Below are 14,751 nucleotides of genomic sequence, written 5' to 3'. Positions count from 1 at the left end.
CTCTTGGCGGCGGAGACAGAGGCTGCATGGCCTGAGGAGAGAGGGAGAGGGAGAGGGAGGGAAGCCAGCCGGGCTTAGGCCTCCGCCTGAAGGGCCCCTGAGGCGGCCCTGCCTCTGCCGAGGCCTGGGCGACGGACGGACTGGGCTCCAAGCTGAGGCCGGCAGAGGCGGAGGCGGAGGCGGAGGCGGGGCGGGCGCAGAGGCGGGGCCCGGAGGAGGCGGCGGCGGAGGAGGTGGCGGAGGCGGAGTCGGGCGGCGGGGGCGAGGCGCCTTCCCGGCCGGGGTCGGCGTGGTGGTGGTGGTGATCGTGGGGCGCGTGGGCCCCATGGGCGGGTGTGTGGGCTCCCACCACGACTCCTCGGGCAGCCTCAACGAGAACTCCGACGGCGCCGGAGGTGAGAGAGAGAGAGAGAGTGGCAGGGCCTCTTGCTCTGCTTCCCCAGAGACCAGGCCCCCTTCGCCCCCTCCCTTCCCTTCCCCAGAGGGCCCTCCTTCTCCCTCCAAGTTCCCGCGAGTGGAAGAGGCTGGGGCCCAGTGTCATTGCTGGCCGCTCTTCTTGTCTGCCTTCCTGCCCTTTCCGACCCCAAGCAGAAGCCATCCTGGGGTTGTTTTTTCTTGGCGAGGTCTGTGGAGGGAGGAGTGGGCTCACCGCCCCAGGCCAGCCCCGTTTCCAGGCCCCAGTCTCCCTCTGCCATCTCCATCCCAATGGCCCCGGGCTCTTTCCCTGACAGGCGCAGGGACACACTGACACAACGCGGGGGGCAGGGATGGGGGTTGTGCCTCTTGTTTCTGGCAGGTGGCAACCTTAAGGCCACCCTCTCTGGCATGTTTCCTCAGAGAGGGCCTGCCCTTGCCCCCTGGCTTCCCAGTTGTAGGGCGCCTCCATGGCTGTTCTCTGAGAAGGAAAGCTCCACTCCTCCTAAGATACCATTAGACCTCCCTGTCCACAGAGGCCTTTCTCCACAGCCACCCACTGCTTGAAAGCCAGTGACCTTGCCACTTTCCCATGCCATTGTATTCAGTGGGGCTTGAGTGCCCACAGATATCACTACCCAGAAGAGGTGGCTGGGTCCTGGAGCAAAACCCCAGCATCCCAAGGCCCACTGTAACTCTGAACTGCTGTGAGGTCGTTGTGGTTGTTTTAAGGATACAATTACTGTCACAGCGTTCTGTGCAGTCGTTCTGGCCACAGGATCACAGAGTAGTGCCTTTGTCTAAGTAACAACAGACACAGCTCAACAACCTTATCAACGGGGAATACTTTTACCTCTAATTATGGGTTAATTATGGTGAGGATACCAAGTGGGCAGCCAGAAAGACAAATGGGTCCTTGAACAGATCAAGCCCAACCTATCCCTGGAAGCCAAAGTGATGAAACTGAGGTTGTCATACCTTTGCCATATCTTGAGAAGGCATGAATCATTGGAAAAAATAATGGTAGGAAAGGTAGAAGGTAGTAGGAAGAGAGGAAGACCACATGCCAGATGGTTGGAGTCAGTCAGGGAGGGCACAGGTCTGAATTTACAGGACCTGAGCAGGGCAATGGAGGACAGGGGTCTTGGAGATGTTTCATCCACAGGGTCGCCATCAGTCTGGGTTGACTTGAGGGCAGGTAACAATAACAGCTGTGGACTGGCTTTTTAAATGTTGCATGCCACCTTGAGCATCCCTTGAGAAGTAAAAAGATGGGATAAATATTCACCTAATCAATACATTTTCATCCCCCCCCCTTCTTAGTTCTTCACTTGGCTTATTTTAAGATAAGGGCCGATCTGTAAATTGTGGGCAAACAAGCTGCTTCTTAAGTGTGGCTCTTCTTAAAACTCCCTTGGTCTCTGGCAATCTCTGTGTGCGCTTAGTGAGAAACACATTTTGTGCCAGAAGATGGAATTCTTGCTGGAAGTTTTAATCTTCCTTGAAGCAGGCTAAACTCAAAAGTCTAAACTCAAAAGGCTGGTGCATTTAATGTTCTGCTTGCTTTTCAACTCTGCATACATTTATATCATTATCAAAGCAATAATGATGATGGGTTTGGGTTGTTGGTTTTTTCCTTTTTTAGTCATTTGAAGATCACTTACCTGCCACTTCAGGGTTATGTCCCATTCTTTTCCAAATGATGACACTTGCATCTCATCTCTCTGAGCATTAGTAATTGAAATACTGTGGGAGTCCACCAGATCTTGTTAACTATGCTTATATTTTAAAAGGGCAAATGATGTGGCAGCTGTAACTTTGCATTCTCAGTTCATTTTATGTTAAATACCTGATTATTTCAGACACCTTATCAGTATAATTTGCTGCAGCATATTGCTTGGAGGCCATAAAAATATTGGGCTTGTATTCTGTTAATGCAAGAATGTTATAGTTCATAAAGCTACTTTAAGGAACAATTGACATTCAAGGATAATGTCTGTATGGGATAAATTCTGAACTTGTCAGAGTTGCATGGCACACGGTAATCGAATATACATTATAGGTAATTGGATTTCAGCGTCTGTATACCAAGTAACCTGTAAAAAAACTGAAAAGACCTGCTTAATAGGTTGTCAAAACCAAGGACAATGGATATAATGCTAAACTGACTAGCTTTATATAAAATAAGATGAAAGCTGCTGAAACCATGAGTTAAGCCTAGATAATTCACCAGGCCTATGTAATTCCCCCCATTGTTAGGAAATTGCCATACTGCCTGGGAGTTATGAGGCAGTGTGAGGTAACAGAGGGAGCAGTTTGAGCTGTGAGTTTCCTTGCTTTTGTCTTCATGACCTAGTGGATTTAGCAGAGTATCAGAAAGACAGATTTTCTTTTTGTGGATGGGGATGGATTTTCATATTTAATGTCATGTCTTGTGCTTAGTAGACGTATGCAAGCTGAACTGTCTTAGTGGAACTGTGCACGTTTCTTGCCTATTAAACTCTTCTGTATACCTTCCACACACATTGTGCTTCATTGGGTATTTTGGTACAAGTAGGCTACCATGTGTGCACATCAGCTGATTTGCTATGGTGCCCATCTGTGCAAATTTGTACTAGAGCACAGGCTTCAGGCTCGAAGGATAAATATACTCAAAAGCTATTTCACTGAAATGAGATCTGGTATAATTCCAGTTTAATTATGTGGTTGTCAGACAGGATTCTTAAATGCATTGAGTGTTCCTAATGTTTGTGTCTTTGTGTGTGTTTGGTATCCTATTTAATTTTTTTAAATAGTTAAAATAAGAAAAATGTGGTGATACTTTGCTTAAAACAACTTTAACATACTGTAGCCTACCAGTCGGTATGTTAACTCTTATTCTCAAGAAGAAGTAGAACATTTCTCAAGTATGTGACTATGATAAATGTAAAGTCTGACTAAAAGTCTCTGAAGGACTGTCTTGAAACTTCAAAGAGCTTGACTTTTGGAATCATCCTGCTGATCTCGAGGTGAGGCTTACTAGCCAGTAGGTGACTCCTGTCTCTAATTTCACTCACAGTGCTAGATCACAGAATATCACTTTACACGTCCCTGCAAATTATTACAAGAAGCTCTGGTGCATGGGAGAAACGTTTTAGAAATAGATCTAAGTCCATAAGGACGTACAGTCTATGCATTTGCACAAACCCTTCTGGAATCAAGGTTGTGATTAAATAATAATAATAAGATTTATTTATATACCGCCCAATCATCACTGTTCAGTGACATTCCTGAAATAATCTCTTTCTCTGTTAGTAATGCCTTCAAATGTGCAGTACAGTATATTGTAGATTCTAAAAAGCATTAAAATCAAAATATATCATAATGCTTATGTTAGCATATAGGTTGGCATATGACATAAAGATATCAGGATATGTCATTGTTGGCCACTTTGGTATAATTTTATCCTCTCTATGCACTTTTCCAAAATATATCTGTGTGGAAAGAGACCCATATGAAGAGAGGTTCCTGTTCATGTAGAGACTCTCCATTTAAACAATAACCCTGAAAAACCTGGGGTCTCACATGAATAATCTCCAGACATAGCAGGAACGTCTGTTCAAATGCATTGCTTTCCAAATGGAAAACGAAAAGTGGCAGGGGCAGGGTTAGGCACATGCCTGCTCCTGTGTTCAAGAAAGCATGGTAAGTGTCACTCCACAATTATCTGCTTTATCTGGTTTGCAAGAAAAGTGACAAGTGAAAGGAGTATATTTCTCAAGCCTGCAGAGTACCTACTCTGTTTATAAGGAGACATAAGATTTCTGACTGATACAAGCGTGAGTTCAGGTCCAGTCCCAATGTAACTCCTTCTGTTGCCATTGGTTTATATTCATATGAGCAAATATAAAGCAAATATTTTTTTTAATTTAGTCAGATCGCTACATTATTATTATTATTATTAACCTTTATTTATGAAGCGCTGTAAATTTACACAGCACTGTACATGCAATCTTTTTAGTTAGACGGTTCCCTGCCATTAGGTCAAATCCTAGTGATTTCAACTGTTAGCTCATTCTAAGAAACTTTTCTATGTCTCTCCTGTACTATGATAGTTCACATCATTTCGTTTGTGTAGTTAATTCAGTATCAGTTCTGTTTAATTCAACATTGCTTAAATAAATTCTGTCTTAAGGTGGACAGTGTCATATTGGAGTTGCAGTCAGTTTCTTTTCCCTTGAAACTTTGCTGATAAATTGTCATGAAAGAGCCAGCATGGTGTAGTGGCTTGAGGATTGGACTATGACTCTGGAGACTAGGGTTCAAATCCTCATTCAGCCATGTAAGCCAGTTGGGTGACATTGGACAGTTTGAACCCCGGTTTCTCAAAGTCCCGGTTCAACACTAAAACCACTACACTACATTGGCTTCTGAGCCACCACCAATAGGATTTAGAGGTGATTTAGTTTTTTATATTGTCTTCCCTCACAGCTCAGGTGACAGGAGAATGGATTTTCACAGAACTGATGCAGGTTTACTTCCAAAACTGTACCTCTTGGCCTTCCTCTCCTGTGCTTGAATCTCCCATCTTCTCTTCCAGCTATAGGAGTCATTGTTCCTCTCCAATGTCCAGTGAATTCCTTGAGCTATCTTGTACTGGGGTAGAAACCCATCCCTGAAATGATAAATTTAACCTTGGAAGAAATCTGTGAGCAAATTGCAGGGGACATGCTAACTGACGGTTTTGTCCTAAAATGAAAATACACAACAGTTAAAAAGCTGATATCTTTACACCATTATGTTACTAGACAACTGGTTAAAGAGGAAAGCTGATCCTGGGCTAATTCCACTTTCTAGTATGCACTGGGAAGATCACGGAACTAGGAGCGGGGTGGAGGGTCATAATGAGTGCAGTACCATACATCCTGGGGCCTAAATACTCGAAGGGCATCACATCACTTCTTAAGTAGTCCTAGTCTAAGAAAACCCTATGAGGTGAATTGGTTACCATAAGTCAACAAGCAGTTTGAAGGTGTGTGCATATGCACACACACAACACCATATATCCCTGAATATCTACCAGAATGGGAAATGCATGAACTGTATTTTAAAGATTTTCTAAAATGTGCCCTTATGAAAGCATAACCCAGAGAATTTGTTGGTGCCCTATAAACAGTATCATGTTATTATAACCATAACTTTTGTATATGTGGGTTTACCTGTATCATCATCATCATCTTATTATTATTTGGAAAAGGTGAGGTACAGTGGACCCTTGTTATACGCTGGGGTTTAGTTCCAAGATTCCCCGTGTATAACAAAATCTGTGTATACTCAAGTCCCATTCAATATAATGGCATAGCAAAATAGTGTCCCTTATAAAAAATGGAAAATAAAGGTTTGATATTTGAAATTTATACTTTTTTTGAACATATTCAAACCGTGGATGCTTGAATCCGTGTATTAAAAATCCGTGTATAAGAAGGGCCAACTGTATAAGCAAAATGATTGGTTCATTGTTGAGTCAAGTTCTGTCACTATGAATTTAGATTGGAAGACTGGAAGAATTGCAGTCACTCCTGCAGTAATGAAAGTCTGCCAAACAGACCCTAATGGCCTCTGATGTTGCAACTCTAAGGCTGTGGGAATGGATGGTACCACTACAATTGATACAGTAAAGGTTTTAATAGTTGTATGTATGTGCCTTAAACTGCGTTAGAGACTTCTGCCTCACTTGCCAGATGGATTTGAAAATGGCTCATTTTTGCCTCTTCTTATAAGTTCCTATTTACAATTAGCAGTGTGCATCTTCTGAACAGTTTACTTCTAAGTCTTAGAATACCAATTGTGAATTATTTATTGTAAAAGAAACTTTCCACAGTTTAACATTACATTCTGGTGTTATTTTAATTATTGGTATTGAGCTGCTTTCCTGGTAGGGTAGCGTCTGTTTCTTAACAAACTGCTGACTACATAAGCTGGTGTGCTTTTATACTGTACTATGGAGAGAAAACATGAATGCTTTAAAAATACTTTACTTTTCTATAGTTTACAGACTCAACCTCAGTCAGATTTCCAACATTTGGTATGTGTTCACTTTCTGTTTGGAACAAGAGAAGTAAATAGGCTTTAAAACTATAGTGAGAGGTTCCACTGCTGAACGCAGTGAAATCTTCTGTTCATTGTTAAGCAAATATAATTAAGACAGTGTTTTATTTTACAGTAATTTTTGTGTTTATAAACCAGATATTTTAAAAGCAGAGCTACATTTTCAATTAAGAAGAGTGTATATTCTTTATGGCATAAAAGAAGGGCAGTAATTTTGGTTGGGACCATAGCGCTGAATGGAAGCATACTTTGGCTGCATCCGTCAGCCACAGAACCAGGGGTTGTTGGGGATTTTAGTCAAGAGTTTGGAGGGAAATGTTGAACTAGGTTGCTAATTATTAAATCATTGGGTTTCCCCCAGTCTGACTGAACACTATAGATTGTCTAATTAATGCTACCACTTTGCTTATATTTATTTATTTAAAATATTATATATTAATATTTTGCCCTATATCATGAGATCTCAGGATAATGTGTAGTAAAATTAGTTTGACCAATTCAAAGCATTTTAAATAGATGGACAGTATTAAACAAGTTCAAAGCAGAATAGTTTAAAACCAGTTAAACTAGAATGAAACAATTTAAAACTGTACATGTATGCAGATTAAGATTAAATCAGATAGGGCCCAAAGGCCTTAGTGAGAAGTCATGTTTTTACTTGACCCTGGAGTGAAACTACCATTGGCATCAGTTGGGCCTCTAAAGCAGTGTTATTCCACAACTCAAGTGCCACAGCAGAGAAGGCCCAGATAATTTAAAGCCTATACAGATGGCCCCTAAGGGGTGGCCTGCAGCTGCCTGCCCCTTTTAATACCAGATCAAGGCCGGGCAACTACATTACGCGGCCCCGATCTGGCCTTTCCACTGCAGAAAGGGCGCCATAGCTGCTGGTGCTGCAACTTTTCAGAGCTCCTTTGGCACTGTATCATCTGGATGCAGCACCAGAGGAGTGCCGTGATGCCGCCCGGCGTGTGGTACACCACGCAGCATCACGCCAGAATGGAGGCGGAGTCAGGGCATGCATTGAGTGGACATTAAGCCCTCATTCTGCCTCGATGCCGGCCAGACATGCCAGTCTGTACACCCTCTTAGTCATCAAAATTCATTAGAGAATGGTTCTCTCTAACAGTAAAATAGGAGGGCCTCTTGGGGAAAAAGGATTAGGGTTGGACAAAAGACATCAAATGACTGTGTGCTAGTTAGCTGCTTGTTCTAGTCTACTTACTGCCTTGTGGAGTTTAGAAGCAAAAGAATAGCAAGGAATGGTGAGTCCCAGTTAGTGATGGGAAAATGAAATGGTAGGTTATTTTTTTTTATTTGATACAATGCCCTCAGGTAGCAGTAATCCTTTCATAATGCCATTATACTGTATTAGCCTGTATTAGAAACTAAGGGCTGAAACAGACAGCCCGGTAAAGCTGCCTTCGGGGCAGCGTGGGAGCATGGTGTTCAGACACTGCATACCCCCAAGACTTTTTGAGGCTGCTCAGCTGTTTAGATGTGAGCGGTTTGAAGAAACTCTGGTGGCGCAGCGTTTACACACAGCACACCGCTGGAGCACCTTGCTGCTGGCTTCAAGCTGCTGTGGGGTAGTAAAAATCACCTTTTTGCTGGCCCAAAAAGGAGCAGACCTTGCTGCTCCTGTTTCTGCTGGCTTCAAGGCACATTGCGGCTGTGGTGTGTACTTGCCATGGCCCCAGTCTGGCTTCAGTGGGGGTGGTTTAAAGCCACCCTTTCAGGGCGGTCTTTTTTTCCCCCTGTGTGGCAAGTGAGTGAGAAGATTGTGAGTCTGTTTTCAGTTGCCTTCTGATTTATATTGATTTTATTTTCTGGTTCTTGTACAGAGTAAAAGGTAAAGGACAAAGGTTTTCCCTTGACAAGATTGTCTAGTTGTATCCAACTGTAGGGGGCAGTGCTCATCTCCGTTATTAAGCTGAGGGAGCCAGCATTGTCAAAGATGATAATGTGGCCAGCATGACTGCATGCTGGCACCATTTCCAGACAACTCGTAACCCTAGCACGTCATCAGGATGTCATTGCTGCGCAACGCCATATACATGGCACACGTAGCGATGATGTCACTGCTGCACAGTGGCCAGATGGAGTCACGCAGCAGCGATGTGCTCGCGCCGCCACAACCTATTTGCGGTGGTGCAAAAAGGAGCCGCGTTTTAGCGCTCCTTTTTCTTTAGCGTAGATGCGCAATTTGGTTGCTGTGGTGCGGCTATGGGAGAAAGAGAGGCGCTCCCGGCTGCCTCTTTCTGGCGCTCTGTACCGCACCTTTATTACTATCAGAGTCAGCATCTTAAATGCTAAGCCACTACGTCTCCTCATATTGATGAATTTAGTATCCACAGTTTCACGTACTCAAATCTGAAAACCTGTGTTCTGTCTAGGCATTTCTAGGTCCTCCAATATGATTCTGTGGTCAAATTCAGGCCAAGTATACCATAGAATCATAATGGAGGACCTAATAATGCCTAGAGAAATGTTATCTGTAGACATTTCTGGGTTCTCTAATGTGATTTTATGGTATGCTTGTGCTGAAAGTTGTTTGTCTCATTGAAAATAATAGTTTCCTTTTATCTGCAGTTTCAAATCTTCAAATGGGCCTTCAGATAACCTGGACCTGAGCTGTATAGCCACTGAAAGTTATTTTGTTACTTTGCAGATGTAAAATACATGTAATTTGGTTTGACAAAAAAAATTACATGTTTGGTACATTAAAAGTGTATTCACATAATAATTACACCTGGAATTTATTTTATATTTTATTTTATTTATTTTGTTACAAACTGACAGTTAACAATCTGGTTTCAGCTCTTTGTACTAACTGAAGCACCCTTTACAATGTTTTTCAAACACTTTTTAAAATTGGATGAAATAATATAAAGCACAAGAAACCATCAACCTTTGTAAAGCAAAGAAAACTATTGTATCTCCTCTACCTCTTCATAGTGCCAAGGAGACATAGGCAGTATCAAGACTAGCGGATATGGCACCCCCGTCACGTGCTAGGGGTTGGCCGAGGACACAACGTCCATACTGGTCTCACCCCTAGCAGGTGACGGGGGTGTCAAAATGGCGGTGCCCTGCAGACACGGGTGCCACCATTTTGACGTAATGACTGCGTTGCATCCAAACGACGTGGCGTGGCTGTTACGTCCTGGCGGCACCGAAAGGAGCTCCAAAACAGAGCTCCTTTCATGTCGTGTATCGCTGGCACTGCCATTATACGGCCGCGCCAGCGATACTGAAGAGAAAGCCGCCTTTCTCCCTGCTGCTATTGAGGTGTCCTTGGGGCATGAAGCCGAAAGGACAACCTTTTCCAGGCCACGGGGAAGCGGCATTTTGCCGCTTCCCCGAGGCCTGGAAAAGCGCCAGATCAGGGCCTCTGGGGCTGCCGCTGTGGCAGCTCAGGCCCCGATCCATCGGGGAAAGGAGTGGGTGCAGGCCACCCCAAAGGGGCGGTCTGTATCCCACCATAGATATTCATTCCCATAAAAAGAACTGAGAAAAAGATACTAAGGCCAGAATACCATACTTAATCTTATGCAAGCGTCTTTCTCTTACATTGTTGTTGTTGTTGTGTGTGCCTTCAAATCGTTTCTGACTTATGGTGAACTCTAAGGTGAATCTATCATGAGGTTTTCTTTGCAAGATTTGTTCACAGGAGGTTTGCCATTGCATTCCCTGAGGCTGAGAGGGTGTGACTTACCCAAGGTCACCCAGTGGTTTTCATGGCTGAGCTGGGATTCGAACCTTGGCCTCCAGAATCCTAGTTCAACATCCATACCACTACACCATGCTGGCTCCCTTCTCTGACATAGTATGTACAAATAATTTTGGAGATTTACATATATTAATATCTTTAACTGTCTATTCATTGTTCTGAGAGAAGATATTCCATAATCCATTTTTTACATTTTTCCAGGGGGAAAAAGGGTTTGATCGTGAGGGGAAAATGGTTTTCCTGGTTCCCCCAGGATTTATTTTTCCTCGCCCTTCACATCTCTACTTTTGATTAAACTCAGTTATGATGATACCTCAATAAAGATGATAATTTCAAGAGTACCACTGAGTTCAATTAACTATTCTCCAAGGAAAGTGGTTAGAGAATTGCTGCATCCAATTCTAATAAGCCCATTTTTCATAGATCATAAGAGCCAAGAATCAGGAGGTTTTGGGGCTTGGCCACAGCAGACCAGCAAGAGCAGGTTTCCATGGTAGATGTTTGGAGCTGCTATAACAACACATACAGTGAGCCCTTTGTTTCGGATAGGGTTTGGTTGCAGGACCCCCGTGGATACCAAAAGCCGTGGATGCTCAAGTCCAATTAAAAGCAGTGGCATAGTAAAATGGTGTTCCTTATATCAAAAGGCAAAATCAAGTTTGCTTTTTGGAATTTATATATATACTGTATATATATATTAATATTTTCATTCTGTGGATAATGGAATCCATGGATATGTCGGGCTGACTGTACAGCAGTGGCATCACTAGGGGGGTGTGGTGGGTGTGGAGTGCATCCTGTGACAACCTAAGTGGGGTGACACCACTGCTCCTCAATGGGCTGGAATGGGCTGTGGCATTCACCTGCTTCCCTTTAATACACTTTAAGAGATGGTGGGAGCGGGGTGAGGCTCAGTGGGAGGAGAAAGAAGAGGCCCCAGAATTTTTGGAAATTGAAATTTCAAAATTGTAATTAAAACGTTTTTAGTGAAAGCTGAATAACCACAAATTAAAAAACACTGTTGTTTTTTTTACCTGAGAGAACACCTCTCCAGTAATCTCTGGGTCCTCCAGCGCAACAATGTGGTCAGCTTACAACAGAAGTAGACAATAGAATCATGTTGAAGGATCTACAAATGCCTAGAGAAGTATTATTTCTAGGAATCTCCATTTTATTTTAATTTTTTATTTTATTTTATTCTTTATTTTATTTTATTATTTCTAGGGGGACCTAGAGATTCCTAGAGTGAACAAATTAATCAAATCTGCAAATAATCAAATCTGCAAAAGTGAAAGTCGCAAAAGTGGAGGGTTGACTATATTAATGAGTAGTCCCTGGATTACTTGGTGTCTTTGTTTCAGTGTGAAAGAGAGACAGTCAACAAAAGGAATTAGTGCAAATATCACTTTGTTTCATTAGCCTTACAGTTAAGAGATTTAAACAAACAAATGTTAAAGTGCATTGGGTGCAACAAATAATAGACTTGATGCATACCTGAAATTTTAAACTGCAGATACCACAGATTGAATTTGGGACCCTTAGCTCCTGCATGCAAAATATGGGCTCTTCTATTGATCTTTTCAAAATGCAATTTATGATTGTAGTGGGGAAACACAGATAATGTTATGACTTAGTTGCTGAAGATGTTCTGCCTGTGTTCAGAGGCAGGCAAATTATACCTAATTAAGAATTCCAGGTGCTCAATTCACTCACTGATCTTTAACACTTTAAGAAAGCAGTAACAAAATATGTCCCTATGGGTCTCAACAAACTGGCATAAAGAGCCAGCCTCGGGGCGGAGAGGGGGCGTGGCATTCGCATGCTGGCCATCCGAACACCACCCCCACACCGCCTGCCTGACCAGACAGCAGGCGATGTCATGCTGCATCTTTGGCGCAGTGCTTACATCCGCAGTCTTGAAGGAGCAGTGAAAAGCTGCCACCGCCGCAGCTAGGGTGCCCTTTTTGAGCTGAGGAAATGCCAGATCGGGGCTGCAGCATGTAGTTGCCACAGCCCTGATCTGGCAACAAAAGAGGCAGCTGCAGGCCACCCCTTGGAGCGATCTGTTCAGCCCATATGTTTTTAAGTGTGTGCTATTTTTTACATTATTAATGGATATGTTTTTAAATGCTTTCATTGTATATAGTAGTTGAATTCTATTTTTCTATATATAGTTTAATTCTGGGTTTTTAAAATCTGTTTTTACCTTTATGTGTGTTTATCTGTATCTGTTTTAATTTCAGTAAAGTGTCTTGAGTCCCAGTTCTATGGGAAAGTGGTATATTAAGTAGACAGACAAACAATAATGACAGTGACAACCCCCATACCATTTTCTATAAATCTATGGTTTGTTCTGAAAAGCAAAGCAATTGAACATATCAAATGGTTTTCAACATTAATGTTAATGACAACGAATTAATCTCTCCTGTTTAATGGCCAGCATTAACAAATTACTTTTCAAATCTAGCATTCCAAACTGTCTGTCTGTTCTTGTGAAAATTAAGTATCCTCTTTGTGTATGTATGTTACTACAGTCAGTTGTAAGATCAATCAATAGAAAGGTGAGATATAAATCTTTTGAGTAAATACAATACATGAGTGACAAACTACTGCAAACCTTGACAGAGCAATCCTATGCATGTTAACCCAAGAAAAAGTCTCACTGTTCATTGGGGATTACTCCCAGGTATGTGTGCACAGGATTGCAGCCTATCATTGTTTGAAAATTACTATAGTTTCTTAGAACTAATCTGTGATTTATGGTTTTACAGGTGCTCAAGAAAAAGAGATGTTAGCATGCCTCCTAGGCAAAAGTAAATATTAAAACAACTGTATGCACTTACATGCATGAGTATGTAGTGAAGAAGCGTTTATGTGCACAAGCAGAAATATACCCATTTGTATGGTATAGATATGTAGTATGGAAACGCTTTCTGAATCATAAAAAAGGTTTATTATTTGGTTATGATTGACTAGAGTGTATTGACAATTGATTTCACCTTATCTAACAACTTGCTGTCCTTGTGAAAGTTAAATATAGTGTTTGGGCACATCCCCAAATATATTGGCAACTAATGTTGTGTATCTGCATTCAAATCTTCTGTCAACTTATTGAGACACCCTGCATTTTCTAGGGTTTTCTTAGGTAAAGCACTCAGGTGGTTTGGTTTTGCCTACAATAAGGAGAAGGCTGCCATGTTGAAGCACTGTTGAGAGATAGCTATGATCAATTCTTTTAAAAGCTAATCTAAAACCACATCCACACTGCAGAAATAATCCAGTTTCACCCCACATGAAATACAATGGCTCAGTGCTATGGAATCCTGGGAACTATAATTTGTTCTGACACCAAAGCTCAATGTCTTACAAAACTTCAATTCCGAGAATTCTGTAGCATTGATCCATGTCAGTTAAAGCGGTGTCAAACTGGATTATTTCTGCAGTGCAGATACAGCCCAAGTGAATAAGTTCTATAGAAATTAGGTGTGTATCAATTTGGGATGCTTACAAGTAGAGCAGGCGAGGATGCTTTTTCTCTTGACCTTCTATGTCAAATCCTCTATCACTCTGGCTGTTTTACCCCTGCTACTGCACTGCTTTTTGTACCTCCACCAGTGTGAGACTACAGCCTCAGCCTGCCCTAGAGGATTGAGAAACCCTTGAGGAAAAGAGGCAAGAGGGAGAAAGAAAAAGTCTCCTGTTGAGAAGACAGACAGACAGACAGCCACTCACAATTTTGGATAGGGGAATAATTGAACAAAGTTATGAGATTACTGCATTTACCTTTATCGCGTAAAAGTTAATTCATCAATATTTGACACAAAATGATATAATATTTCATTATGTGTAAACATTACAGACAATATATCTACAAACAAATATGCTGTACAGAGAAACATGTTTTGAGTGAATCATTTGCTGACAAGTAGGTTATGAATGATAGGATATAGTTACTCTTATTGTGCATATTTTATCATCATCAGAGTAGTGTGCCTTCCTAGTGGCCAGTTTACTTAAAATTCTGAGTTTGTGAGGTGAGGACCATTTATTTTCCTTTGTAACATCTCAAATGCTGGGGAAATCAGATTAGCTTTAAGAAAGTGGCACTTTAATCCTTGCCAAAAGGTTTTGCCATATCTAGAAATTATGTACATATGGGAGTAAGCAGGATAATGACAATGAAATAAAATAAAAATAAATAAAATAAGGAAAACTATCAGATCTTTCATTCATCCAGGAGCAATCGTTCTCTGAGCTTATCTGTGACATTTTCTGTTTCTTTCAGAGGTTTAATACAGTATGTAAAAATGCTATTAATTGAAAATTTAGGATCAAAGCATCTGCTTTGTTGAGATGCAGCTGGTATTTTTTATTATTTCACATAGTCATGAAGTTGACAAGAATGCCGCTGAAAAAAAATAATTCTATGATCACTGCCAATATGTCTTTTAAATTATAAATCTTAAATTGCATGCAATTCTACCACTTTACTATAAAATACATTCCAAGGATTAAAA

The 14,751-nt window shown here is 41.7% G+C and overlaps 1 protein-coding gene across 1 annotated transcript in view; it reads left to right on the top strand.

Annotated features, from left to right (window-relative positions):
- Positions 1-269: 269 nt before the first annotated feature.
- LOC149284480 (ubiquitin domain-containing protein 2-like) overlaps positions 270-14,751 on the top strand; it is a 102,400-nt gene continuing 87,918 nt past the window's right edge. Inside the window, exon 1 of the mRNA XM_089496708.1 lies at positions 270-395. Coding sequence (XP_089352834.1) covers positions 326-395 — 70 coding nt within the window. The 5' untranslated portion in view covers positions 270-325. The remainder of the gene's footprint in view (positions 396-14,751) is intronic.

This window comes from Sceloporus occidentalis, unplaced genomic scaffold (assembly GCF_023333645.1).
Source record: "Sceloporus occidentalis isolate IW3139 unplaced genomic scaffold, rSceOcc1.0.p SCAF_92, whole genome shotgun sequence".
In the NCBI taxonomy this organism is placed as follows: Eukaryota; Metazoa; Chordata; class Lepidosauria; order Squamata; family Phrynosomatidae; genus Sceloporus; species Sceloporus occidentalis.
The sequence above is the reverse complement of the archived record's forward strand: the minus strand, read 5'-3'. Positions and strand labels throughout refer to the sequence as shown.